Consider the following 26,754-nt stretch of genomic DNA (forward strand, 5'->3'; position numbering starts at 1 on the left):
TAGGGTAGTCAAGCTTCCAAGACTGCAGACACATCCAAGTGAGGCGCTGCACGTGGCAGTCTGCCATTCTTTTCATACTGCAGAGCCCTACCTCTGCCCAACGCTGCTTACTGAAGCAAAGTTCATTCAATAACACTCCTACTAGTAGGTTAATATTATCATTCAGAATTATTTATTAGTAGCTATTAAATCAATTTTATCAAGAAAATTAACATTGAGGCACTCAAGTACAACAGCRATATTAAACAGGAACTTCCTGATTATCAGACATCCCTTCTTGCATAGTACTTGCTTACACTGTTTCTTATTTTGCATGATACCTTTTTGGGGGAGGTGGGGGTGTGGCAAATTCTAATTAATTGTAATTAACATTCTTCCAGTCACTGCTGGGCTCCCTCAGTTTATCACTTCTCCCACCTGTGAATTCTTGAGTACTGTACAGCCAAGATACTTATAATCTAGAATACTTACCTTTTTCATGTATTTCTTCACAAAGTACTCGTCTTAATTTAACCACCATCTAGTTCTGCCCCTGCACAACTCAGTTCAAGGCTGCTCAAACAGATCGTAAAAGGGCTGGGTGTGTTGCTTACCAGTTGTCTTCAGCTTCTACTGTCTTGAAAGCAGGGGCAGAAGGGTGAGAAATGACGCTTGCAAGATGTTATGGACAATTGTATCCTTCTTCCAAGGTGTTATGCACCTTTTATTTTCATTCCATGTTTCTCTTCATTTCAGAGAAGTCACCACCCAAGGACTAATCTACTAGGAGTATACAAAGCTCACAACATACTGCATAAATTCCATGTTAGACTCAAACCACACAGCCAAGTCTCAAGAGTGCAGCTTACAAAGAGGTACTGCACATCTGAGAAGACACCAAATGGGGGGTGGGTGGGTGAGTGTTTTTAAAGAGCCAAACTACAGCGCTGTTTTTAAAGCATGAATGAAAGTTCAACACTCTAGTCTATTTCTTCAAGAGGAACTTCATTCTGGGCAGGAAACTGGACACAGAAGTACTGAAACAAACATTTATAATATTTTTGAACAAAACCACTGAATAAAGAAGACCTGTTACTTCTTGAAGATCTTTCTCGCCATGACAATTCCATCCTCTCTTTCCACAGAAGCTCAGAGATGTTCTTCCAATAAATATTTTCCTCCCCACTTTACGGATCATCTTCTTCACATCAACTGCCTTACTAGGTAGGCAAATACCATGGAAAAGGGTTTTCTAGGATTTTTCTTCAGCAAACAGCATGGCACTTGCACAAGACTTTTAAGAAAACCTGGGTTAGAGAGGTGCACGAGTCCCCTATCAGGCTCCTTCATTTTCAACAGTCATTATTAAATGCTAGGCATAAGCCTGAGAAAATGTAAACAATAGATTTCTAAAAGCATCTTGCATAAAGATGCTGCTGAATCTTAAAACAAAGTAGTACATTACGTACGACAAATTCTCAGATATGCTGCTTTTGTCCAGATTTCAGAGCAGAGAAAGACTAACGCCTTTTCCACCTACATTGCACACTGAGAAAGCACATTAAATTATGTCGGCAAGTTAGTCTGTATTCAAACAGACCTTTCTCCAATTTCATCAGCAATTTGCTTGAGCAAAAAGAGTACAAAGAGTGTTGTCATTACACTTCCTATTTAACACTTCTTCCCTCCCACCAAATCAAAGTTCAAACTAGAAGAGGTGATTTTGAATGTCAAGCTTATTGGCTTTTTTCCAAAACAAAGGTTTGCATTTTGGAAAGGAGAAGATATATCAAAGAACTTGACTACTTTTGTTTGTTTGTTTGTTTAATCCTTTTGCTGAACAAACCCCAAACCTGAATGCTGTGTGCAAGGAAATCACTACGGGGCTCATTAAGGTTCATAAAGTTCAGGTCAGGTCCAGATTCATCCTCTATCACTTTCAGGATGGGAACTATTCCATGTAGTTAGCAGAAATAAGAACAATTTACATCATAAGAAAAATGGAGCAGAAATACCCAGGCACCTCCAGAGGCCTATTAAATTCTCAGGTGAGCTGAATCTCTCCTGGGGTGACTCTCACTCCCCCCTGCCCAGACATGCAGCTCACAGCAAAGAGGCTTGTGTCTGCTCAGAGGAATCCTAGCCACAGCAACACAGCCTTATGACTTGTCTCCCGCTTCCATTACTAGGAAGTAAGTGCATGAAACAGACTGCCCCAAGTGGGTAATTTAAGCAACCACAGGATCAGRGTTTTCCCCCTTCGGACCAATTCTCCAGTGAGGAAATAAATTAAATGAGATCTAGACATAAATACAGGTATTTATTTTCACCAGGAGAAAAACTGTCCGTCTGCTTCTAACACAAATAATACCTACTTCCCTTTCCACTTGCCCAAATACACCATTAGTGTGTGCTTTAGAACTCAGAATTGATGCTTTAGTTTATTGCTACACAGTGGCATCACTGCTTTGGAGGCAGTTACATAGAGTTTGGAATTAGTATTTGTTATAAACAAATAATTGGGGAAGGTGGACACACAACATATCCTTGGTACGTACAAGTCCTATACACATGTTCCTTTTAAGGCATAGACCCTTCTACTCCTTTTCTGCCACGTACATGTGCATGTACTGTCTCACCGTGGAGCCCATGCAAGCAACCTGCCCCTCATGCTTCCTCTGAGCATTGAGCCAAGCAGCCGACCCTAAAGTACAGGCTCCTCCAGTCCCTCCCATTCTCCATGGAAAGCACTGAAAAGCTCAGGGTACATTACCGGTCTCCAGCCCACAACGGATGCGGGCAGATTCCACCGGGAGGATCTCACCCATCTCGTCGATCAGCTTGCCACCTAGCCCCTTCACAAGAGCCAGGTGCAGAGAACCATACCCTCCCCATCTCATGGATTTTTAACATTTGTCTGCTCTGTTCATAAAAGGCAACTCAGGTGAGGTGTCCAAAAAGGTGAGCATTTCTGAACGCTTCTGCAGGAAGATGTGTTTTTACAACACACTTCAGCTTTGCTGTTTCAAAACGCAGCTGTACTAGAAGATGCTCCCCCACAGCACTGTGCCACTTTTATCCACAGGCTTCATTTTCTGTGGAAGGAGGTGCAAGAACACCCAAACACCATGATCGAAATTACCTTTTGCCAATGAATGGCTCAACTCTGGCGCTCCTTGCCAGTGCCAAACTCCCTCAGGCGGCAGGGCCATTGCCCTTTGTCTGTTACTGACAAATTCCTTTTCTCTTTTAAACCCAGTTACTTCCTTCTGCCTTAAAAGAGCTGTATCAGGTTCAGTGAAATCAACTAAATTCAAGTTTGGAATGTTTGTTTAGTAGGACCAGGGTAAGGTCTCACTTTTTTTCCAGCAGAAAACTGGGGCCGAGTTTATGGGAACTGGCATATTCATCTATTGCAAGTGAAGTACTGAAGTGCAAAAGAACTGAAGGAAGCTTCAACTTACTCCTTTGCAGAGGCAGGGGGTGGGGAGGGGCGATGTTGTGAAAACTGAGTCAACTGCATCGATACTGTTTCCTTAAACTCTGCTGCTGGCTATCACAAATACTTTGTTAATCTGTCTGTGAAACCAGCTTTGTCATAGGCAATACTGTCTTAAATATGTCTTCAGATCCTATATTCCTTACCAAAAAAAAAAAAAAGAAAGAAAGAAAGAAAAAAAAGAAAAAGCAGAATATGTTGTTTCTCCTTAGAAATCATTAGGAAACCTTAAAAATTTTCACTGAAGTAGATCCACATTCTATTTCATGGTGAACAATGCCAAGATGCAACTTTGAAGCAGGACAAATAAACACTATGTAGAAAACAGATCTATTGAATACCTGTCACCAAACAGAAGATTCCCCCAAATTTGACAAAAGCAAAACACAGACTGAATGCAGCCAATCTAACAGTCTAGTCTGTTTCTACTTCTCTCTTTCAGGCCAAATTCCCATTAACCCTCAATGGGAACTGAGAATGGGGCTGGAAAGCTAGACAGCAGTCCAACAAAAGCCTTCTAAAGGCAAAAATAAATACCAAAAAAAGTCTCCCATTGACTTGGGACTTTCATCAGTCTACCACTGACTGCAAAGGAAAGTGCTTTCAATCATTCCTTTGACGCCAGTATGAAGCAAATGAGTAGATGACAACAGCAGCATGGCATCAAGATGAGGCTGTAATATTTTCACAGTAATGCCACATTCAGCACAATCTTCAGAAAATGTCTGATGAATGCCCCTTCTTCAACACTGCTCTTTCACTGCAAAATTGCACCGCTTTGCTTTTTCTACCCACTTTCATAAAAAAGATGAATCTAATAAAAGAAAAAGTTAAAATTTAAGAAAGTTCATTATAAAAGTTTATCATATAAAAATGCCAATCCCCCTAAGCCATATATACAAAATGCATCAGATTTATGAAAATAATTGGACCCAGTTATATAACAATTTTATACAAAAAGGTACAAGACTGCATTCAAATACAAATAAAAATAAAAAACTTCAAAGTGTCTCACTCATAGAAGATCTGTTTCTTTTAAATTTACAGGTTTACAAAATGATATCAAATTGTTTCATGTTAGTCACCATTTCATGGGAAATATGCACTGGTTCAGAGCGTATTTCCATATGTCACCGGTGAGCACCATACTTTGAAGACCAGTCAATACGCCCGTGGATTGGCTGAGCTGGTGGTGGAAGAGGCATTAACCTTGGTGTGCTTTTTGAAGGCGAATTAAATGATGGTTGTCCAAGATGGGGTCCTACTGACTTCAAAGCAGCATAATCTACAAGACAAAAGAAAATATCTGGATATAAAGGTTCAGTGACCATCTATCCACATTAAAAAATAACTGGTTGCAGGTCTACAACCTCATTTCTTCAGGGAAGAAGCCTCCTTTTTGAACAGAATTTGCGATGTGAAACAATAGTGGGTCCAACCTCTAAAACCTTTTCAGACTAAGTGGCAACAGACAAATTAGCGTACATCCTTCTGCATCTGCTGTGAATTCTGTGCCAGCTCTCATACCAGCCTCTAGGTTCCACTGAAATATACTCATCAGATAAGAGCTGCACATAAACCTACATAATTCACTAATCAAAGTAAAACTAAACCTACTCCTTCTCCATAAAAGTTCTGAAAGGTCATGATGTGCAGCCCTAGTCTCTCAAGTATTTACAGATAATGTAAAACAAAGATATGTAGTTTAGTGCTGCATATATACATCATTACTAGAGAAATGAGGAAGAGACCAAGATGACTTCAGTACAATACTTACTAGAGGATGGATCCACAATTGGTGCTAACTGAACCCTCTGTCCAGCAGAGCCTACTTCCTTCTTCAGAAACGAAGAGATATAACCACTAGTTAGACCACTTGATCCTATGGGCCCTGCAAGAAATGGCAAGGAACACTTGAGGTCAACACAATGGATCTCTCATACTATCAAAGCTTGTTACAGGTCTACTGACAGCAGTTGACAAATGCGTGCATTGGTGGGTCATATTCAAGACCAAGCCAGATTATATATTTACAGAAACAAGAACTCCACTGAAACCACTAGAAATCTGTTGATCCTTTAGGCCTTTGTTCAGGAGACTGGCAACATCAGACTACCATAAAGACGAATGGAAAACAGGTATAAATTGCACCTCTAGAAGGGTAATTTCTGCTTCTCCCCAACATCCTAACCTTAGAAATATGCTAGCACCATTTTTCAAGGTTTCTTAGAACTTTCAAGACTTGGCATTCAGCTGGAATTTTTTGGTCTGACTTTCAGCAACTCAGTTCTGAGAGTGCAGTCACTCTTGGTGTCTAAGCTGGATGCAGTGAGTCTGGGGCTCTGACACCAGACAAAGCTCTTACCGAAGCCAGAATCTATTTACTTCAAATCAAATAATAGGGATTTAATACCTGAAATATCAAATGCCAAAAAAACCTGAAGAAAATTTGAAAAGTTTCACTTTCTGTCTGAAATTTTTAAAGCTACAGTTATTTTATTCCACTATTTTAAACATTAACTAATTAAAAGACATTTGATGATAGATTTTATTTATTTTTTCAAATGGCAAAAGTCATGCGCACAGCTAGTTCAGTTCTTTTTCAAACCAGACCAGCTTTCCCCTTTTGTGACAGCAATTTACGCAGCAGCTGGGTTAAAAGAATTTGGAAACCTGAAAATATGACTTACAAGAACTGACAAAGGAAATTAAAGGCTAGTGAAAGTGTTTCAAGTTGAACAGACTTAAGCTGTCCATCCTTCTGTATATGTGGTACTTCAGACTTTTTGGAAGTCATTAGAGGAAATGACTGTTTGTCAGTTAAAATTAATCCCCAAGTCCAAGGAACATTGCTCTTTACTGGTTTTGATGGAAAGAACAGACACAGTAGCAAATATGTTTGGAGATGACAATGTGTTAGAAATGGGTGACCCAAAATACAGCTGACTGGAATTATAAAGACACCACCTATTAGCTTTTCTCACAGTGTTAAGCTCAGCTTCTTACCTGAATTCATCCTGTTGATACTTCCTCCCAAACCTGAAGCTTTCCCAGGCAAACCAGAACTAGGCCAGGGATTAGATGGAACAGACTCTTTGCTTGAAGTGGAGACTATGCTATTCCTTGTGCTTATTCCTATAGGAAAAATGAGGAAGCGAGTTTATCATCTGAAATCAGTTGTTATACAGGCTTGCATGCATTCAGTCTGATGCACAATCTTAGAGCAGTTGTTCAGTTCAGCAAACTTAACTAAAAATCTTTCATTCTACCATGCTGCCTCTGCATTACTGCCTATTCTCTCACACATACTGCTGTGACTATCCATAGGCTCTGCTCCTGCAAGGATACTAGTGGAAAGAGTTTCACTAGCCTCAACAACTGTTTATGTCAAGAACGGTAAAGCAGGATTCTTACATCAGGACATTTACATTCAGAAATACTATGAAGTCACTGAAGGTGAACCGTGCTACATAGGTGAAAATTATGTTTTCTGTTAAATTCATCATGTCACAAATTTTAACCTTACAGTGACAAAATACCATGAGATTAAATAATGGTAATTGCATTTCTCATAATTTTCATATTCTTCTCTGGTGCCTCTACTGAAACCAAGAAAAGTTCTTCACACAGATTTTACAAGCAGTTTGCAGTAGAGTTCATACGTCATGTATTAGTTGTATTTGATATATATACACCATATTTAAGCAGAGTATCTAGCATGGAAGGATGTGCTCACAGTTTGTGGTAAAGCAAAAGCAGACTTGGGATCACCGGGTTTTACAACCTTCTTCAGCGACACAAGTATTAGCTACCAAAACTCTACTTCAATGGTCCAGTTTTGAAAGTGTCTGAAATGGTAAACATTACAGCTACACACCACTTGTGTGTCAGGAAAAAAGACTAAGTCTCAGTCCATCATCATATTCCCTTCCTGCTAACTTAATTTTGGRGTATTTACACAGCAAGTTAATGGATTGCTAACAGTGGCTTTACAAACAAAAATTATGAAAGAGGATACATTTTCAGACAGCTCATCTTCAATACAAGGAGCTATGCTCCCCCCCCCGTACTAGATTCTGCCCCAGTGCTGGTGTCAGTACCGCAAAGGTTAACAGAAAGACAGGCATGTGATTCCTCTACAGAGACACGGAGTTGTATTCTGTTTAACTCCAAGCCACATCAAAGTGTATTCCCACTAGCTGTCATGTAACATTTGCTGTTCATGCTATTATAAATTCATGAGATGGACAAAAATGCCCTCAGTTTTTTTCCAGACTGGAAGACCAGTCTTACCCTTCTTTGGGAAGCAGGGAATAACTTGGCTCATTAATGGATGTTTTCTAACACACTTAAAGTATAAAAAGAGTGTCTGGTAGAAGGAAGAAATGCCAACAATCCTATCCTTTTCCTGTAAGCAGGATTTACCTCAGTTTCTAGCCCGCTAAAGTATACTTTGTATTATGACCATTTACACTAGCAGGAAAGCTCTTGCTTCCCTCATTTTCCTTAAGCAGTAGTCCCCCTCTACAAGCTCAAAAGGATAAAGCTTAATGTATTAATGACCATTTCATTCTGCCATTGGAATTACAGGAAGAAAAAGAAATATATATTTTTTACTAACCAGGTAGATACCTAGAATGTCTCAAGTAGTGCTGCTTTGCTGCAGAAACTCGCAATGTGGGCGTGTCCTGCCTTGGAAAGGTAGCATGCGAAGGTGCACTGTTGCCAGAACCTACAGCATCCGAAGGCTTCAGGTCCAAAATGCTTTCAAATCTATAACCCAAAAATTGCTATGCTTAGTCCAACACTTATAGCATATGTTTATCCACAGTCGGCCTTCTCTCCTCCATCCCATCTCCAGGGATCATTTCCTCATATTGTGTTTGCTATAGCATAAACACACAGACAACAGGAAATATTTTCAGCACTGAAGCCATTTAAGTGCTCCTGAAAATCAGATTTGAGTCTCTAAGTCCCTTTATAAAAATTGCTTTGTAAGTTTTCATCTACTGTGTCTGATTCAGTGAAAGTGCAGCTTAGTCTCATCCAAAACAGTTTAAATGTGTGGAATATGTTAAAATAGTTCATACATGAAGTAGAAAGTATATATTCAGAGATTAATTTGGGAAGACTCAAGCTAAGCATGATTTTCAGAGGGGAAAATGGATATGAAACTGTATAGAAAGATGCTTAGTCTATGAAAGAATATGCTGCTATCAGAAGAGTCAGCATGAAAGCAACAAGAAATCAAGACAAAGTAGAAGAGAGAAAAGTTGTATGTCCTTTACTAGGCTGGATATATATTTCTAGATGTGTAGAGATCATAAAGAGCAAAGACTCTGAAAAAAGAGGTGAAGCTTAAAGAAATGAGACCAAACAGCATGCTAACATAAGAGAAAACTTACCTACAAAGAGTTTCATCGTTCTGCCTTATCTTGTTTTTCAAGTCAGCTCTCATGAGGGAAGAGCTGAAATCAAGATCTTCCAAGTCATCCCAGGCTTCAGAGCTCTTCACTGTTCTGGCAAGATGTCCCCACCTTCGCCTAGTTTTTGGCTGAAGTTCACTATTTATGTTTTCAGCCCCACCAGATATTTTCTGTTATAATGATTAAAAAGAAACAAACTCACACACTTACACCACAGACGTAAGGATATACGATAGGAGTAAAAAGAGGATTTTTTTTACCTCAAAGAATAAGAGTGATAATAGAGTCATAACAACAGAAATCTAACCTTTGATTTAACATATTAAGAACACGATCTATAGCCTGTAGACTATCTGCTGTCTTCTGCATTTCATCCTATATTGAAGTAGCTTGCACTGACAGGAGAACAAGTTTCTTATGTCTTATTTCCAATTCTATTTGTTTTTCACTATACAACTTCCAAAAAATTACCTCATACTTGATTTTTATTTCTTGACCCATCTTGTGAGTGTAAAACTGCATGCATGCTCATGTTTCCACAAGCCTGAGCCTAGGCATTTTTAAAATGCATTTTTTCCTACAGGACATTGCAGGTGCAAATTTGGGTCTCTTTTGCCATTTAAGTGCATTTGTACATTTTAACTTTGGGCAATTTGGTACATGCCCAGCACACACCCTACTTAAAACCTGTCTCTTAGCAGAAGCATTCACACTACGTATTTTATTCATCTGTCTTAGGAATCCAGTCTCCTTGCATAGTCAACAGAAACAGTAAGTTCTTATTCTGAAGGAAAAATCTATTGCTTTCCATTGCCTGTAGAAGAGCCCAAAGAGACTAATCTTTTTAGTTAATCATTTAAATTAGATGCCTGAAATAGACTAAGGGAATAGCTCTCATTTTTCAAAACTATTTAGCCTAATATTTTTCTCCCTGGAATCAATTTCGTTAACATTCTGCCCACTCAGCATCATTATACTCATGTAAAATCAGTGTCATCCTTTAAGTCTGCTTTACAGTAAAAGGACATGTAAAATGGCTTTGAGAAATAGACCTGCTTGTTTTATGGCAATCAGACTGAAATTTCATTTATTTATTTATTATTTATTCAGAATAATTCAGATTTATTCAGAATAATTTCCAGTTTATAGCTACTCTTTATTCCATTTCCTGTCTATTTAGTAAAGCACAAGGACTTATGCAAAAGAACAGGAAAAAAGAATGCAATTAATGACAGATGAGGCAACACATTCAGAAGTATACCTTATGCTAAGTTGACCTTTACCTGCTGAGGGACCTTATTGTGAATTGCAGGCAGCAGCACCTGGTTAGACTTGTCCTCCCGTAAATGGCTATTGTGATCAGCTCCAGAGGTGTCCGTCTTATATGGATACATCAAATGCTGAGAAGGCTGGCTTTGCTGAAATGGTCTTGAAGAAATGCGCATGTGGGGTTTTGTAGGGGGTTGTGCTGGAGGGACAGGTTTAATATGATGGAGAGCTGATTTATCATGGAGTTCCTTCTGTTTTCCCAGTTCCTGAATGCCCAGGGAATGTCCAACCTGGAAGTATGGGTATCGAAGTGCCTAAAACATAATAAGGATATCAGGATTCAACTTAGGAAACCAAAGTTTCTACCTTATCCTAGCCCTAAGGAACAGTACTTTTCCTTTTTCAAGGATAGGAAACAGATAACACAAGATTCCAGTGAGCATAATCCACTTCAGAATTAGTCAATAGTGCTGTAATAGTACAAAATTCCAAATAGATACCAAGTTATTAGATCTCCTGCTGACACAGAGAAAAGGAAAATGTTCCCCAGAATTGAAGAAACTTAACTATAGATATGCACCAACTAAAGACACATTTCACTATGTGAGATGGGTGAGTGGGGGGGGGGGGTAGGTGGTATATAAACACATGCACACCTGTCATCACAGCATCAGAAATCAAGACTGGAATGATCCCAGAGATCTCATCTCTTCATACTGTCTTGGGGCTGGAGAATGGAAGTGAAGCAAACCTATTCCTTATGAAAATTAGTCTCTCTCTTTTTTGGAAGATAAGTTGGTAAAAATATCTTTGCCCTGCTTCACAGGTAATTAAGTAAAGGCAGTTCATCTTTGCCCATCTTGCTGCTTYAGGTGTACTCATTCTGCTTTCCCAAAGAGCTTTCATTGTAAAAAGTTTCTAAAAACTCAGATTCGTTTCTGTATTTGGACCTTATTGCAAAACAGATGTTAAGTACTGTTTACTAATGGCTCTTAATACTAAGTTAAATTCACTATTTTTGTTCTTTCTCACCTTTGAAGGTTCTTCTTCTATTTTACCTTTTACCTGCTTTAATTAGCCTTAAAGCTTTTTATTACAATTTGTGCTAAAGGTCTGATACAACTATAGAGGTTCAAATGAAGTCAAGTACTGGTACTGTCAGAGGTACTGAAGTCAAGTCACATTTGAACCCAAAGTCACAGCTGTTTGCAAAAGGTGCCCTACTTATTTCATTAGTTGGGTACTATCTCTATAGTATGGGTATCTGAAATCAGTAGCTACTGCCACCAGAATCAACCAGACCATTATATCTGCTATACTGATGACCTGGGATATGTTTTTGTATGGGATGTTGGGATATATTTACAGTGCAATCAAGTTGAGACTGCCCTGCAAACTGCCCTGCATAAGCTAGCTTTATCCAGGCAACATACATATCAATAGCAATGAAAGAATGACATCATAGCTTCAACATGGGCTATTCTCCACACATTATACCTTTACTCTGTTGTTATTCACAAGGACTGGGTTATATGCAATTCAGATGTACTTAAACACACTGCAGTCATGCCTTTGATCATTTTATCATTGAGGACACATCCCACACAACTGATGTTGCAGGCAATGGATTGATTATTCCCCTGTAAATACTCCCCTTATCTTGCAAAGTCTTCTTGGCTTCTGCTCATTTCCTAAACTGACACCTTCTAAGAACTGGGTCCCTGAGCAACCATGAAATGACAGCCAATAAAGAAGTGACTTGTGGTGAAAGGAAGAGTCATATGCAGAAATGAGGAAACAAAAAAAGGAAAAAAATCTCCAAACCTGACTAGCTGTTGGCCGCTTTTTGGGGTCCCATTGCAGCATGTCTCTCATGAGCTGCACTGCTTCACTGCTGGCATTAGGTATGAGGGTTTTTAGGTTGTTAGGTACACATTGAGGCCAGCGAAAATTCATGGAGGATGCAAGCTGGTAGCCTTCAGGCCAGTCATTCTGGAAGAAAAGAGATTACTGATCACAAAGCTCAAGTGTAGAACATCATAGCTCCTAAGTACACTAGCATATATTTTCATATCAATAGTAGATTTCATCCAGCTATCCCAGACTATTTTACAGATTTCACCAGACCTCAAATCTCTAGTGGGAGGTAACAGTCTTGCTTTATATTTGACCAAGTCAAAGTCACAAATGAGATCAGGAGATAGAAGTCTTGTCACGCTTCCGATTTCTAGCCACTTAAACCAAAACAGACATCAACATCCAAGAGAAAAATGAAATTTCACTCTCAAAATAAATCACACACTAATGACTTTTTTTTTTTTTTTTTTTTTTACACTTGTTCAGGGGTATATTTCTCCTCTCCTCCTCTAACCTTCAGTTTCAGTTTTTAAAGCATAATTATATAATGCTTATTTCACTGAAAAATAAGTTTTAATTTTTTTTTATCAGATCTGAGATCAGTGCCATATAATAACAGTAAGGGTGAAAATTGATAATCAAAGTGCCGTACTGTATTGTAGAACAGCTCTGCTGTGATTGCAGTGTGGAATGAGCACTGTAGCTACCTTCTTTGGTGTCCCCAAGACTTGGCAAATCTTGAATATAGTATCAATTTCACTGGCACCTGGGAAGAGAGGCCTCAGTGTGTAAACTTCTGCCATTATACAACCAACAGCCCAGATATCTATTGGAGAACTATAGCTGGTGGATCTCAGAAGGACTTCGGGAGCCCTATACCTGTAGAAGAGAAAAAAAAAAAAAAAAAAAAAAAAAAAAAAAAAAAAAAAAAAAAAAAAAAAAAAAAAAAAAAAAAAAAAAAAAAAAAAAAAAAAAAAAAAAGAGGAAAAGAAAAAGAAAACTAGAAACAAATCCCAACAATAAACACAATTCAAACAGAGTCCCCTCATACATGAAACCGTTTGGATCTTCATTCTTTGCTAAGGACAAACATCCCTTAAGATGCTCTTATCTTCTCCTACCCAACATGTAGAAATATATATATATATATATATATATATATATATATATATTTTTTTTTTTAAGAATTAAGAATTAGAAACTACATAAGCTCTTGTAAGCTCTCTTATGAGAGAGCTGACATGCAGCATTTCCAGCCTGTCGCACCTGCCTTGTCAGGGCCCCTCTTTGTTCCTATGCTGCTGCCATTTGTAATCTGTCTTGCATTAACTGAAACTTTTCAAATTAGCTAAGCTTAAACAAAAGTTTCATAAAGAGGAGGCATCAAAAGTGATATTACATTCAGCACAAATTTAACACATCACTTCTTTAAAGGCTTGATTACGAGACATGCAATTTCATACAATGTAGGTGAATACCCGCACTCACCATCTTGTGGATACATAATCAGTGTAAGGAGGCCTAGATCGGATTTCTCGGGCTAAGCCAAAGTCCGCTATTTTCACAAGTTCTGGTCCCATGCAAAGGAGGTTTTCAGGTTTCAAGTCTCTGTGGAAGAACCCTAAAATTGAAATGAAATATTGATGTGCATTGCAATGTCACATGCAGCTGTAGCCTTAGTTTTCCACCTGGATTCTTTTGCTTTAGTTCTTACTGCTAATGTTTGAATAGTATAACACACAAGTTCAAAGTCTTACATAATCAACAGAGGCAGTCAGTAAAATAATTGTTTTGTCAGACTGAAGAAGAATGTACGCAAGCTGACCATCTTATAACTATTCAGAGCATCTGATCAGGTAGCTTTCTTTCAAATGACACCTCCTTAAAGGAAAGCTAAATCTACACCATTTTAATACTAGCTTTATTCTAATTGTGTTGGAAACTGTGCAATGAATCAAAAAGTTTACCTCAAAGTTCTTTTAAACAAAATAGAAATAAAAATAAATGAGGTAGGGTTTTTTTGCACTTTAAAGCTTTTTTTTTTTTTTCAATTAGCTGGAATGCAATGAAAGCTGTTTGTCACTCATACTATTTTAAGCGTATCTTAAAAAGAATGTGCCTTTTATACATGTATCTGTGTGTACCTTGAGGGGAAAGAAGAGAATAATTTATTCTTTATTCCTAATCTCTGGGGACCCCTAAGTCTATAAAGAAATGTGCCCGTTAACATCAGATGAGTTTTAAGAAGTGGCCAGCAGCCGGTTTTAGAAAGTGGAAATCCACTGAATGGGAACTAAGCAAGCATCCAAACTAAAATATCATGCAGCTGAAAAAATGCAGACACCTGCTCTCTAATGACCTGCTCAGTATTTTCTGTAATCTGAATCTCTACTGTAGTACCATTCTTTTGATCCCTCCCTTTAATAAAGGTACTAAAGTACTTGTTAATGCATTCTTTTAAAAAACTTATACAGATACTACCTTGTTCAAATTGAAAATGTTGCAGCTAAAACAGCCTACCATGCTTATGGATAAATGCAAGTCCTTGCAGGATCTGATACATAATATTCCTAACTGTAGATTCTGGAAACAGTTTGTTTCTGCAGGAAAAAAGAAGAGGAGGAAATAAATGTTAATGATTAAGTTAACACATCAGCTTACGCAAGCTCACAAACCAAAGGTTAAAGCTAATAATGACAAGAAAATGGTGACATACATTTTTTATGTGCTCTGATATAGTTTATTTCTCCAGCAAAACTTATGCAGTTTGTAGAACTGCCATATTATGTTATGGTAGACTATGGGGGACAGTGAGTTAAAAGAAAAAAAACAAACAAAAAACCCCCACAACAACAACCAAGAAAACTGGTGAAACTGAACAAACTTTAAAATGAAATGGGCATCAGGCATGTTCCTCAAGACAGCGAGGGTTCATGTTAATTAAGTATTTTTCTTGCACAGTTTCTTCTGTGCATTTCTTCCTTTCTTGTAAAGACACTTACAGACCACATATTTGACTTTCCTGTGTTATTATCTAACAGCTCTTTCCTCTTCTGTTTTCTGAAAAACAATCTCCCTTGCCCTCAGTGACAAGAGGCTCTTCTTAGACAAGATGATCGGTGACAGCAGGAGGTTTTACGACAGCCCCTTTTTCTGGGTTAAACAACCCTATACCAGACGCCTCTGCGCATTCCAGAACACAGCAGAGAGGATTTGGGGGAAGATTAGAGAYAATTTTAATCAGAAAGAGCCTAACAGTGAATGAAGAAGGAGGCCTGAGCCTTCTTCAATTTCCTGAACTTGATTCCTCTCAAAAAACATGATCATCACATATTTTACAAGTGAGATCAGAGACTAGAGTCAGATTTTTGTACTCGCTTGCTTGTTTTTTAAGCTACAGCAGAAAAAGAACCAAGTTTCCTCTCAGTCCCTTCCAACAAGACAGACAATTTTAACTACGACTTAAACAAATAAATCACATTTTTAAAGATTTAACTTACAGAATGTCTAATTAGTTTGAGCTTATCTAAACTGTAACAAATATGATACATAGATGCCTGTGAAAGTATGCTGCCTTTCTAATTTTCATAAGGAGGTAGAATATATCAAGCATTTCTAAGAAATTTTGTGATACATCCTAAAGATAAACTGGCTTGTATGTTATAAACTGGAATAATTTTCTCAAGTTCATCATTTCATATAATTAACAATTGGCATCTAAATCTACGTGCAGAATTTAGTGAAAGTGGTTCTATACCTGTGTATGTATAATAAGTATTTATATGCCTAAAAAGATATTTTACAAAGTATTCACAGAGATATACTGTAATAAATCTTGGCTAAACAAAGTAAGATTATTCTCTCCTAGGATTCTATGGTCCAGAGAAACTAAAAGCCTTCTTCAGGGAACACTTCAAAGCAGGGACCTATTTCACCCTTGATTATACATTTGAGGATTCTGTCATGAGCCAAAGGCTAAAATTAAGGCTTCGGTAAAATTAAGACTCTATTAATACTCAAGTTAATATCAAAGACCTAGATTTTATTGAGAATATTAACAAATAAAACAGACAGGCTTTGGACACCTCAGTTCAAATTGCAAGGCAAAAAGTATCTTAGAAACAATCCAGAATTAGGTTCCTCACAAACAGTATTTCAACTTTTTTTTTCTTTTAAGGCAACGATATGGGAATAGGTAGTGATACCTGCCTCTAGTAGAAAAAGTGCTGGTGGTTTGAGCACTTACCTAGAAAGGTCCAAGTTCAGTGCCTCCGCAGCCTGAGAGGTGTTAAAGCCCACAACTCCTAACTCTCAAAAGAGTACCCTGCCTACCTGTCAGGCTAATCTGGGAAGAGATACTGGAAGCACTTTTCCAGTGGTGGTTTAGTATGGAAGTGGGGAAGATAAGCTCAAAGGAGACAGCCACAGCTCTTACTGTAGTATACAGCTTTAAGTTACAGTGATCTYGGCCTAAACAGATGACTCTGAGTCCTTTGAGAAGTAACAGGTATATTAAAAATAAGGAGAATGAGCACATTACACAAGTATTAATTTATTGCAGGAACGTGTGATGCTCTTACATACCTTTCTTTCATTAACTGATAAAGGTTTTCCTTCATGTATTCAAAGACAAAATAGAGATGATCATTTTCCCTGATTACTTCTTTCAGTTTTACTACATTAGCATGGTTTAATTTCTTCAAAGACTAGAAGTAGAGAACACAAACAGGATTTTACAAGGGTTTTACTCTAAGAAAAAAGAAAATACTATTTCACTAATGCAGAAGATTTCACTAATGCAGAAGACTTTCTTCAAGAATTATTTAATTTTTAAAATAATCAGACAGCTCTGAGAACAAAGACCAGATTTTCAAATATTAGCAGTTATATATACAGTATATATGTAAAATGCACTGACAGTCTTTCAAAGGCCAACTATCTGGCACCGTAGTAGGAACAAGAACAATTGCATTTTCTCTCTATGCAACTTCCCACTGGCAGACTTCACATTCCTCTTGTATTCTCACTGGTGATACTCAGGTTAGACTCAGGACAAAATACAGCCCTGAAAATTCTCCCCCAGGTCTTCATTCCCCCCTCTTTTTAGACTTTCAGTGTGCTCTTCATTCATTCTTGCTGTAGCAACAGAGTAAAAATACATGGCACTGGAAGAAAAGTGACCTACGCTTTCTGCATCTGTTTACAACAGTAACAGCAAGGATTGGAAATCATGGGAGATCCTTAAAGCACGTACCTAAAGCTTTCATGGTGGCAGAACTTCATGCTAAATGTGTCTCCAAACCAATTATCCAAAAACAAAAAAAACTGCATATGCAGGGGTTATTGCTGAGCAAAGGGCATGTGTTCTCATGCCCTAAAAAGCACACACCAAAGCAACTCCAGGCTTTGTGATTGGAAAGCTATTATATTGTGTAGACTGCCAGGAGATACTCTCTCACCACCTACTGCAAGAAGGAAGAAGCTCTCTACAACCAAATGATTTTTTTTTTTTTTTATATACAACTACAGAATAGCATCCGATTCAAATGCAAATCCAGGAAACAGAACTATTAGTGACACATTCCACAGTTCATTCTGGGGGGAACTTTTTGATACAAGGGGTAGAAGTGCAGAGAGGGCTTTTCTAATTTAATTTTTAAGTCAACCATTGAATGAAACAAGCACCTTAACCTCTCGAAGGTTCATGCATTCCTCCCAGGAGTAAAACTTTCTCTTCATTCTACAATAACAGAGAGAAAAACAGTAATATATGGTCAACACCAGCTACAGTCTGAGATCCACAAGTCTCATTACAGCTTAGTGATTCAGTTTCACCATCTAAATATAAGGAGTCATGGTACTTCCCTTGTCAAAAAAACTTTACATATCTAGACAAGGTACACTGTAGTAGAAGTAAGTAGCATTATTATTATAAAAGATTGTATTATTTTGCACATTTTGCAAAAAAGTCAGAACCTTTAACCAGTCAGGACATGCTATTTTTCATTCCAGTATATAACCCAGTGGGCTAGAGCCTAATCATAAAAAGAACAAGGGTGAAAACAGTTATGAACAAATCAGATTAAGTTTTGAAACAAATCTACAGAAGACTAAAGTCAAATTAAATCACTTTACTTGGTCTCCAATTTCATCATATTCTTCCTGCTCCTCTCCTCTAGATCTTGAAATTTCCATAGCTTTCTCCTGTACAGTTGCATTTCTTCAGTTTTCAGTGCTCCCAACATTTATCTCTCTGCCTTGCTAGTTACACCTATTACACCAATTGCTTTTCAAATTTTGCCTCTCCTTTCAAGCTATTAAGAAACACTGCTCTAACAGGAACAAACTGTTTGGTGGACAGGGCATCTGTTTCCCCCCCTCCCCCCAAGCCAGAATGCAACTGTGACCATAGTATTTCTGCATAAAGTGTGGTCATATTTGTTCAAACTTGATTTATTTTGATAGTTCACATGTCTCAGTTCTTTCACACACAGTTCTATGCTTTAGGACAGAGAGAACCAGAGCTTGTGTACATACACACACACACRGCAGAAGAGCACTGGTTAAACTTACAAAAATACCTGACTGCTTAGAGTCTGGATTTCAGTGGGAGTTAGGCAACTTTTGAAGATCTGAYTCTCTGCCTAACTTTAGTAAGAAATCAGTGTTACTTTCTATAGTAGGAATTTTCCAATTTGAAATCTGCTCTGACTGAGTAGCTTAAGACGACTGTCACTGTCTTTCATTTCATGTAGGGTTATAGATTTTTTTTGGTTTAAATTGGGTTCTTTGCAATTACTGTCTTGTGCTTCCAGCCACCATGCCACATTTGTTCTTAACAATGGATTGGCATTGAAATGTAAACTAAACAAGTATCTTCTTCAACTGCAATGGTTTGTTCTGAAAGCTTGCGTTTCCACCATAATGCAAAATGAAAATCAAAAGTGTCTCTAGTAAGGTTTGGAAAAAGAAAAATATCCTCAGCACAGAGAATTTAGAAAGTTGCTGAAGCCAGCTACTGACTGCTCATACAAAACAACACTGTACTGAACATTCTTTCGACAAGTATGTCCCGGGGTCATAGCTGGTTTTTCAGGAAAGCGTCTGCAATACTTTATGGCTGTCTCTTACCATAACAAGGACAAGTTTGCCATTTATAAATTGAGGTCATTGCTGAAGCGGCAGAGAGGGAATGAGAAAATTAAATGGATTTCTCAAGGAATTTAAAGAAAAATTTAACCTAAAGAGAGCAATATGTGTTAGAATACGAAGACACAGATAATGGACAATGAGATCCACTGTGCTAATTACTGCTGCAATACTGACATCAGACGGGAAATTAGACCACGAAATATATGTTCCATTTAAGCAACAGGGAAGGGGCTGTAGATTCTAAAACATCACTGCAAAATACAGTATATAATATAGATAATGCACATTTGACTGCATGCATTATCTGAATGCTATTATGTTAAGTCTATATATCTCACCCTTTATTTTCTGTGCGGCTTTGGAGGATACAGGAAACTCCTATTGGGGTAGCACACAAAGCTCAACCCCAAAAGTGTATGCTGCATGGAATCTGAAGTACACAAACCAGCATGACCAAGAAATGCAGACCACAGAACAGAAAAGTCTGGACTATATCCTGTTGAGCAATAAATGAAGATACTTACTTTTTAATGGCTATTAGCTCCCCGGATTCAATGCTTCTCCCTAGGAGGACAGAGCCGTAGGTCCCATCGCCAAGCTGTCTGATAGTTGTGTACCTATTCATGATGAGGAAACTTTAGCTGCAAGCGCATTTCAGTCCTTAGTGATTCTTGTGTTTCTCCTCCGAGTGTAACCAGTTCTTTCTGTGGCAGCATAAATACAGAGCACTCAGGACAGTGTGAATAGTTGCAGGAATCATGTTTTCAAGACTTAGCCTTTGGTCTGAAAGCACAGAACATAATCCATTTGATTTTTGTACCCTTTTGAGATTGCTTGTTTGCAGTCTCCATTCTCCTCCAAGAGATAGTTCTTTTAAGCTATACACAAACACTTGTCTTGACTTCCTATCAGAAAGGGACAACTTGTATCTGGATGCAACTGGGCATGTTCCGCAGATTCCCTCTAACACCAGAGGCACTTTACAGGAAGCATATAGGCAGCTCTGACGGGAGATACTGTTACTGGAAGCAGAGGATGAAATGTCACAGCTTAGAAAAAATAGTCTGTTATCAGAAAAATGAAGCACTGTAGTAAGATAGCAGAGCATCTGCTCTAGCCAAATTATCAGATACGTAAGTCACCACCTCACAGATCACACTGCAATCAAGGTAAAATAAACCAATTTTCCCGACTTTCAAGAGGCCTCTGTGCCAGACACATAGCCATATGTATTCTCTTAAGCAAAATCTCTATATTATATATAAAAATATTATACTGTCAGATAAGACAAAATATATTTCAGGACAGTAGTCCTGAAGCTCTAAGAATAACAGATATATCACATTATCTATCAGACCCTTTGTCCTGACACTGCATGAACAACAGAATGYTAGACATAAAGCAAGAAAGTTCTCATTCACTCAATCTAATTCCTGCTAATATTTCCTATGCTTTACACTATTTCTGTTACAAGGAACAAATGTGATCTATGCTGTATAAATTAATCACACACTTGGAATAAAGGAGAATTCCCCTGTAGTTTGGGTTTGGTTCTTGCTTTCTTTCTTCTCCAATACTGCAAGGACAACAATATTTGCAGCTAGTGACTTTTTGTCTTTTGCAAACCGTATTTCAGCTACACTTCAACATTTTTCTATAGCAGCCTTAAACCCCTGCATTTATCTTGCCTTATCTGGCAAAGCCAAATTACAATTTTTAAAGTAATGGGATGTTACTTGAACTTTATAATTGACATCAACGCAGAACCACAATTTTGTTGATGGAAACATCACTGCCAAACGTACTATACCATTAACTGAAGGTACTAGGAGCACAAGATGTTGCCAAGATTCCTCTTTCTCAGTTTTATAAGCCTATGAGTCCCACTAACACTGATACAGGAACAAACAAACAAATGAAAATCAGGAAACATGATGTCAAAACACCATTTGTCAATTTTATACATCATGTATGAAAAAGAAAGAGCAAGTCTCTCACATTTAAACACTGGGAAGCATCCTCTAGCAGTATCAATTTCTCTCCACATGCTATAAAGAATCATGTCCAAGTAGCTTAAATTAGAGTCCTAATCCCACTTTGTGGGCCACTTGCCAAGGAACACCGAGCCTGTCCATACGAATGGCGTTTTATAAGGCTTTTCATTATCTGTTTCTTTTTGACTAGTTTTCCAGTTGTGCACTGGCACAGCATAAAGCTATGTTTAGGCAGTGATCGTATCCAAGTTAAAATGCTTACTGAATTCTCTTCAGTCTTTGCACAACGACTAGATAGTAACCTCAAAAGCCTGGGCTTCCAGACCTTTAGTCAGATCCTTACTGCAAATTTCCAATAATGATAAAACACCACAGAGTATCCCAGTCTGAAAATGTGGTATTTATTAATACCCAAACAGATTATTTTATACAGTACAGAATGAAACAGATGGGGCTTGTGGATTTTTCAGCAAATACTCTCCTAATGAAAGTGTTCTGAGATTGTAATCCCAGCAGATACGATGGCTCACAATTCACAGAGCATTATGCTGCTGCTGGCTTACCACTCACATAACCCTTCCCAAGGGACTGTGACTCTGGAATGGAATAGCATCTTTGCCTTATGTCGGATAACCACAGTGAACCAAAATACGCATAACACTGTTAGCACATGACATCGCTAGTAATAGCCAGCAATGGCTATCACGGATAGATCATTTGGCTGATGTCTCTAGAATAGATAAAGGTGTGAACATATAACTGCCTATCCCTCACCAGGGATATTAATTGAAGCCCCCCTCCTTTCCCGAGCCACTGATTTTCACAAAACTTGTAAATTATCTTTGAGATCCCAGCTCAGCTGTCAAATGTGACCGAAACAAACAAATTCAAATATTGCTGGGGGAGAAAAGGAAGGCAAGGAAACTAGAGAGGAAAAAAATAATCTAAAATAATAAGAAAAGATTTAATGAGGAATGCATGTTAAAATACACTCTAGGATGCACAGAAGTTAACAGGACTCCTATGGAAGCACAAAACCACTTGTACAAAAATCCACTGGACAAAAGCTAAATAACATCTTTTTTTGGTTAACTAAATCAGTATCATAAAGCTGAGCTTACCAGTGCAACTGTTCTTAAAATTTAGCTTCCTTTGCAACACTTATGTTCTGTGTTTATCATCTTGTAGTTCACCCTGAACTATTGAAATAAACTAAACCCTAATCCTGCAGCCTGTTTAATGTCAGTGGAGTCCCCCTGAAAAGAGCGCATGGGTCTACGACAGGCAGTTTCACATTGTCACAGTCAGCTTCACATTATTAGATTCACCTTCTGGCTTCCATGATGTAAATACTAACTGAAAAAATGGCTTGGACTGGAAGAAAAGAGTGCATTAATGTGATATGTGCTAATTTGTTACACCAAATTGAGAAACAGCCTTGAAACATCCTGGACTGTGATGTGTGCTAATTGGTTACATCAAAGTAAGAAACAGCCTTGGGAACATCTGTGGGAACATCCTACATCCTGTGGTGGGGGCATGTACCCTGCCTGAGATAAGGGAGTTGAGATAGCGAAGTGGCAATGTTAGTTTAGATAGCCTAATATGGTGATGGCGATGTCACACAACTGTGAAATATAGCACGACYTYGAAAGTTGTAAAATATATGCGTGACCTGAGGGTCACCACTCACAATGCAGAGGGCTGAAGAAGACCCCCTAGCAACAGCCGGCGCAACCGCAGAAGTTGCGGGAAGTGCCACATATACCCGGAGCTGGAATTGCATATAAGGAGACTGTGAGGGGGGGATTGCGCGCGCCGTTGGTGGAGCAGGAGACTCCCCGGCCGCCYAGCGCTGTTTTGCTTACTTGTRACTTGCTCAATTATTTTATTAAATTGGAATTTATGCAACCCGGCCCGAGTGGTTGTCAATTTGTCGCGTTTACCTGTAACATTAACACTAAATAGAATAAAAAAAGCTTTGTTTTCACAATATTGTAAAACTGTTCCCAAACCCTCCTATCTCGCCTGTAAACAATTTATTCCACACAAGTCAACTAGCAAAGTCCCTCTAAAAGCAAGCCTCTCTGTTATGTTAAGGAGACTTTGCAAGTGCAATGCAAAATTACTATTTTAATTTCTATACGCACATGGGTAACCTCGCTGGCGTCTGAAGGGCTGCAGGGCCGAGAACTGAAAGCTGACAAAACCGGAGAAACACCAGCACTAACACCCACCAAGCAGCTTTTAACCTCCGTGCTGTGCGCTGGCAGTCATCTAAAGATATTAGTAGCAGCAAGCATAAAGAAAGGTGCGGTTTAAAGAGTAGTTTTAAACTGACCTCCGTCTGGCTATTGCTTATGATTGTCAGTAAAGGGTTCTGCGGTTCCCCACAAGAGGGAGATCAGCGTACCCGCCACGGCAGGGTCRCCCCGCGGTAAGGACCCAGAGCGTTTGCGAAGCTGCCCCGCGTGGCCGCAGCCTGCGGGCACTTCCTGGCCTCCCGGCCGCCGGCGGCTGAGCAGCGCGGCAGGGCGGCCGGGCGCCACAGGCCTTATAAGCGACAGCGCAGTGGCCGACGCGCGGTCCCGGCGCTTATCCGCGCGAGTAATCCCGCTGATGCAATTTACTTAAAGAAAAAAAGAAAAAACAAGAAACAAGAAAACCCTCCTCTTATGTCTAAACTTCTCCACCCTCGCAGTCACGCACAGAGGCAGGCCCTTACAAAGGGCGAGGAAGTCTCACGACGGGCACTCGCAGCACCGAGCCGTACTCACGACGGACAGGCATTGTTCCTCCTTGAACAAAAGCGGGCGGGAAGCGCGCGGCGCTCCTAACGGCTCGGCTCCGGCAGCAGCCGCGGCGCCGGCCCACAGAGCCGCGCCCGCGCCACGGCCGCGGCGGCGGCGCCGCTAGCCCGCCGCCATTCCCGCCGCGTTTCCCTCTCAGGCCGGAGGAGGTCGCGCGACGCGGGGGGAAATGGTGCCCCGGCCCCGCGGGCAGGGCAGGCCCCGCCGGCGGGCCTTCCGTCAGGGCGCGGGACTTAACCCCCCCCCGCCCAAAAAAAAGAAAAAAAAAGAGGGCGGAAAGGGGGGAGAAAAAAAAGAGGCCGGGAAGCAGCACGGCGTAACCCCCTGCCCGCCCCGTGCGGCAGCCCGGGTCGCGCCCCGCTCCGCGGCCCAGCTCCGGCCTCCTCCGCAGCAGGGATCAAGGCTGAACGGCATTTCACCGAAACTAAAAAATAAAAATAAAATAAAATAATCCCTGCATAACTGCTCTCCATCGCATCTCCAAGAGGAGTTTAAACAACCAAACAATACAGGAATACAGCAACATTACTGTAAATCGTTAACAAGTGGCAAAAATACATAGGTTTTTACCATTACCGCTCAGGCCTCCGTCCTCCGGGAGCTTCAGCTGCATAGTTCTGCTCGCAGGCTCCAAGCTTTCGGCCGCTGGGAAGGAGGCCTGATCCTTCGCCTCCCGAGCACCAAGGCTCTCACTGGCTCTAACAACGTCAAATTAAGTCATGGGGGATGGAAGGGGGAGGGAGAGGCAGAAAAAGAGAAATGAAGAAAAAAGTCGGCCCCAGGTAATTAATCATCACATCCCACTGCAATAACAATTCTGTAAGTCTTAGCTTCTTTCTACACTTTGTGTTCATCTAGGTTTTAATGGTAAAAACAAAAAGATATCTCCCAGGGCTTTACAAGGCAGAGTGAGCTGGTCTTGTAATTCAGGAGCATGCCACAGCTCCTCCTCTTGGGCAATACTTTATGTCAGGGAAAAGATACACCCCCAGAGCAAAAKAGAGGCTCGTCTTTGGAACATTTACATTTGTTAAATAAAAAGGAGAACCCATAAAATTAAGAGTTAAATTCCCTACTACAGACAGGCACGCCTAACTCCCAGTGAAACCAGCTGGAGCAGTGCATATTAACCCAAAAGAGAATTCAGCTGTAAGTCATCCCTATAACATCTTACATGCATATACATGTATTTACACCCAGCCTGATGACAGTTATAGTACCGTTTTTCCATTGTTAAAGGCAGAGCTTCTTCATTTCCAAAAGAAGAGAGAAACAATCAGGCAGGGAAACGGCCTGACAGCTTTGACTCTGACCCCAAACGAGAAGACCCATTAGATGTGTCCAGCCATGGAACTGCTCATGGTCACCCCATCTCAAAACCTCTGCTACGACGCTACTGTCATCTCCACCGTTCACCCCCAGTTGCTCCAGAGCACAAACTGCGTGAGCCTGCCCAGACCCAGGCGCTTCCTGACCCTCCAGTCCCCCTCACCCTAGAGTCACCCCTTCCCTCACCTCCAGCAACTCAGCAAAGGAGCTCGCAGCCCTGCCCAGCCCAGCCCCCTCCTTTTGCTCGTAAAAATATTTAGGGTTGTAGCCATGGATAAGGGGGTTAACAGGGGAGTTGTGTATACATACTCTGTCTCTATTCCCCCCCCCCCAAAATAAGATTGTAATTCAGATTAAGGAAAAAATATTTTAGCCGTCTTTAGAAAATCTTATATGGTATACAGATAGCATGTATTAAATCTCTTCATTCATTGTCGAACTGGATGGGCAGGACACAGCATAAGATTCATTTGACTTTTGCAATGCTATTATATGCACAGCCACAGTGCTACGCACTCCTTTGTGTATCCAGTTTTTCATTTATCGGCAGTAATAGCCCCAGCCTGACCATAATTACACGGGAAACCTCTACGCCAACACTGAACCACAGCTCCTGCTAACCTAGGGCTGAGGGGGTACTTACACATTTTAAAGAAAGGGTCTCTGAGTATTTGTGCTGAACAAGCAGGGACGTTTCAAAGCGTCTGCACACACCATAGCTGTGCGCGCACTCGCCGGCAATTTCGCAGGCGGTGTGCCCGGAGCCAGGCCTGCGGCGCCGCCCGCCCGGGCCCGGCACTGCCCTTGAAAATGGCGCCGCGCTCCCCGCGGCGCAGCAAGCACCATTGCTCCTGCGTCCGCGCCCGGCGGCCTTTAAAGGGCTTTACCACGTGCCCCAGGCGCACGAATGGAGACTGGCGGTAAGGGACAGCGCACCGCCCCGGCGGGACTACACTTCCCAGCAGCCACTGCTCCGCCTCCGGGTTTGATTAGCCTGGAAAAGCACTACCGCCTCGGACGCAGCACTTCAGCCCGGGGAGGGGTTTCGCAAGAAGACTACATTCCCCAGCAGGCAGTGCGCCAGGCTGCTTCCAGCGGGAGACCCGCTGCGAGGGCGTGGTGTGTGCTGGGAGGAGTAGTCCGCGCGGCCGGCGCTCTGCGCCTCAGAGCGGCCCGTGCGTCAGGCGGCGCTCTGACCTTGCCGGGTTTGTCTGGTCGCGTGTCTCCGCTGCTCCCGGTCCGCCTGCCCCTCACTCGCTGGGAAGATGGCTGCTGTACGCAGGGCCCGCAGTTTCTCCCGCTGCGTGGTGCGCTTCTCCGACCGAGAACTCTGCTAATTCCCCCCGCGGGGAGGACGCACGGACCGAGTGGGGGGCAGAGGCCCCCGGGACGGCACAGCGCCGCCCGAGCGCTGGCAGCATGGTGAGCGCCGCCCGGCC

The 26,754-nt window shown here is 40.6% G+C and overlaps 2 protein-coding genes across 16 annotated transcripts in view; one reads left to right on the forward strand and one right to left on the reverse strand.

Annotated features, from left to right (window-relative positions):
• Positions 1 to 149: 149 nt before the first annotated feature.
• Positions 150 to 26,598, reverse strand: ICK (intestinal cell kinase). Of its 13 annotated transcripts, XM_026086165.1 has the most exons (16): positions 25,959 to 26,161; positions 24,557 to 24,684; positions 19,707 to 19,965; positions 17,716 to 17,770; positions 16,615 to 16,736; positions 14,551 to 14,630; positions 13,519 to 13,651; positions 12,738 to 12,909; positions 11,998 to 12,165; positions 10,188 to 10,487; positions 8,884 to 9,074; positions 8,100 to 8,251; positions 6,485 to 6,613; positions 5,256 to 5,369; positions 4,564 to 4,763; positions 150 to 4,292 (listed from the first exon to the last, which is right to left on the reverse strand). In XM_026086165.1, exons 3-15 carry the CDS (start codon positions 19,805 to 19,807, stop codon positions 4,609 to 4,611), a joined length of 1,872 nt encoding a protein of 623 aa, XP_025941950.1. In that variant the 5' UTR covers positions 19,808 to 19,965; positions 24,557 to 24,684; positions 25,959 to 26,161; the 3' UTR covers positions 150 to 4,292; positions 4,564 to 4,608. The 13 variants fall into 13 exon arrangements, with proteins under 13 accessions (XP_025941950.1, XP_025941941.1, XP_025941948.1 ...); XM_026086156.1 differs by having other exon boundaries at positions 966 to 4,763; positions 24,563 to 24,684; XM_026086163.1 differs by having other exon boundaries at positions 966 to 4,763; positions 19,707 to 19,886.
• Positions 26,580 to 26,754, forward strand: part of FBXO9 (F-box protein 9) — a 20,036-nt gene continuing 19,861 nt past the window's right edge. For 2 of the 3 annotated variants that reach the window (XM_026086167.1, XM_026086169.1), the window contains exon 1: positions 26,580 to 26,737. In XM_026086167.1, the coding sequence (XP_025941952.1) occupies positions 26,735 to 26,737 (3 nt within the window). In that variant the 5' untranslated portion in view covers positions 26,580 to 26,734. The remainder of the gene's footprint in view (positions 26,738 to 26,754) is intronic. The other variant, XM_026086170.1, reaches the window with a different exon arrangement.

The sequence above is a fragment of the Apteryx rowi genome, unplaced genomic scaffold (genome assembly GCF_003343035.1).
Source record: "Apteryx rowi isolate R43461 unplaced genomic scaffold, aptRow1 scaffold_685, whole genome shotgun sequence".
NCBI lineage: Eukaryota > Metazoa > Chordata > Aves > Apterygiformes > Apterygidae > Apteryx > Apteryx rowi.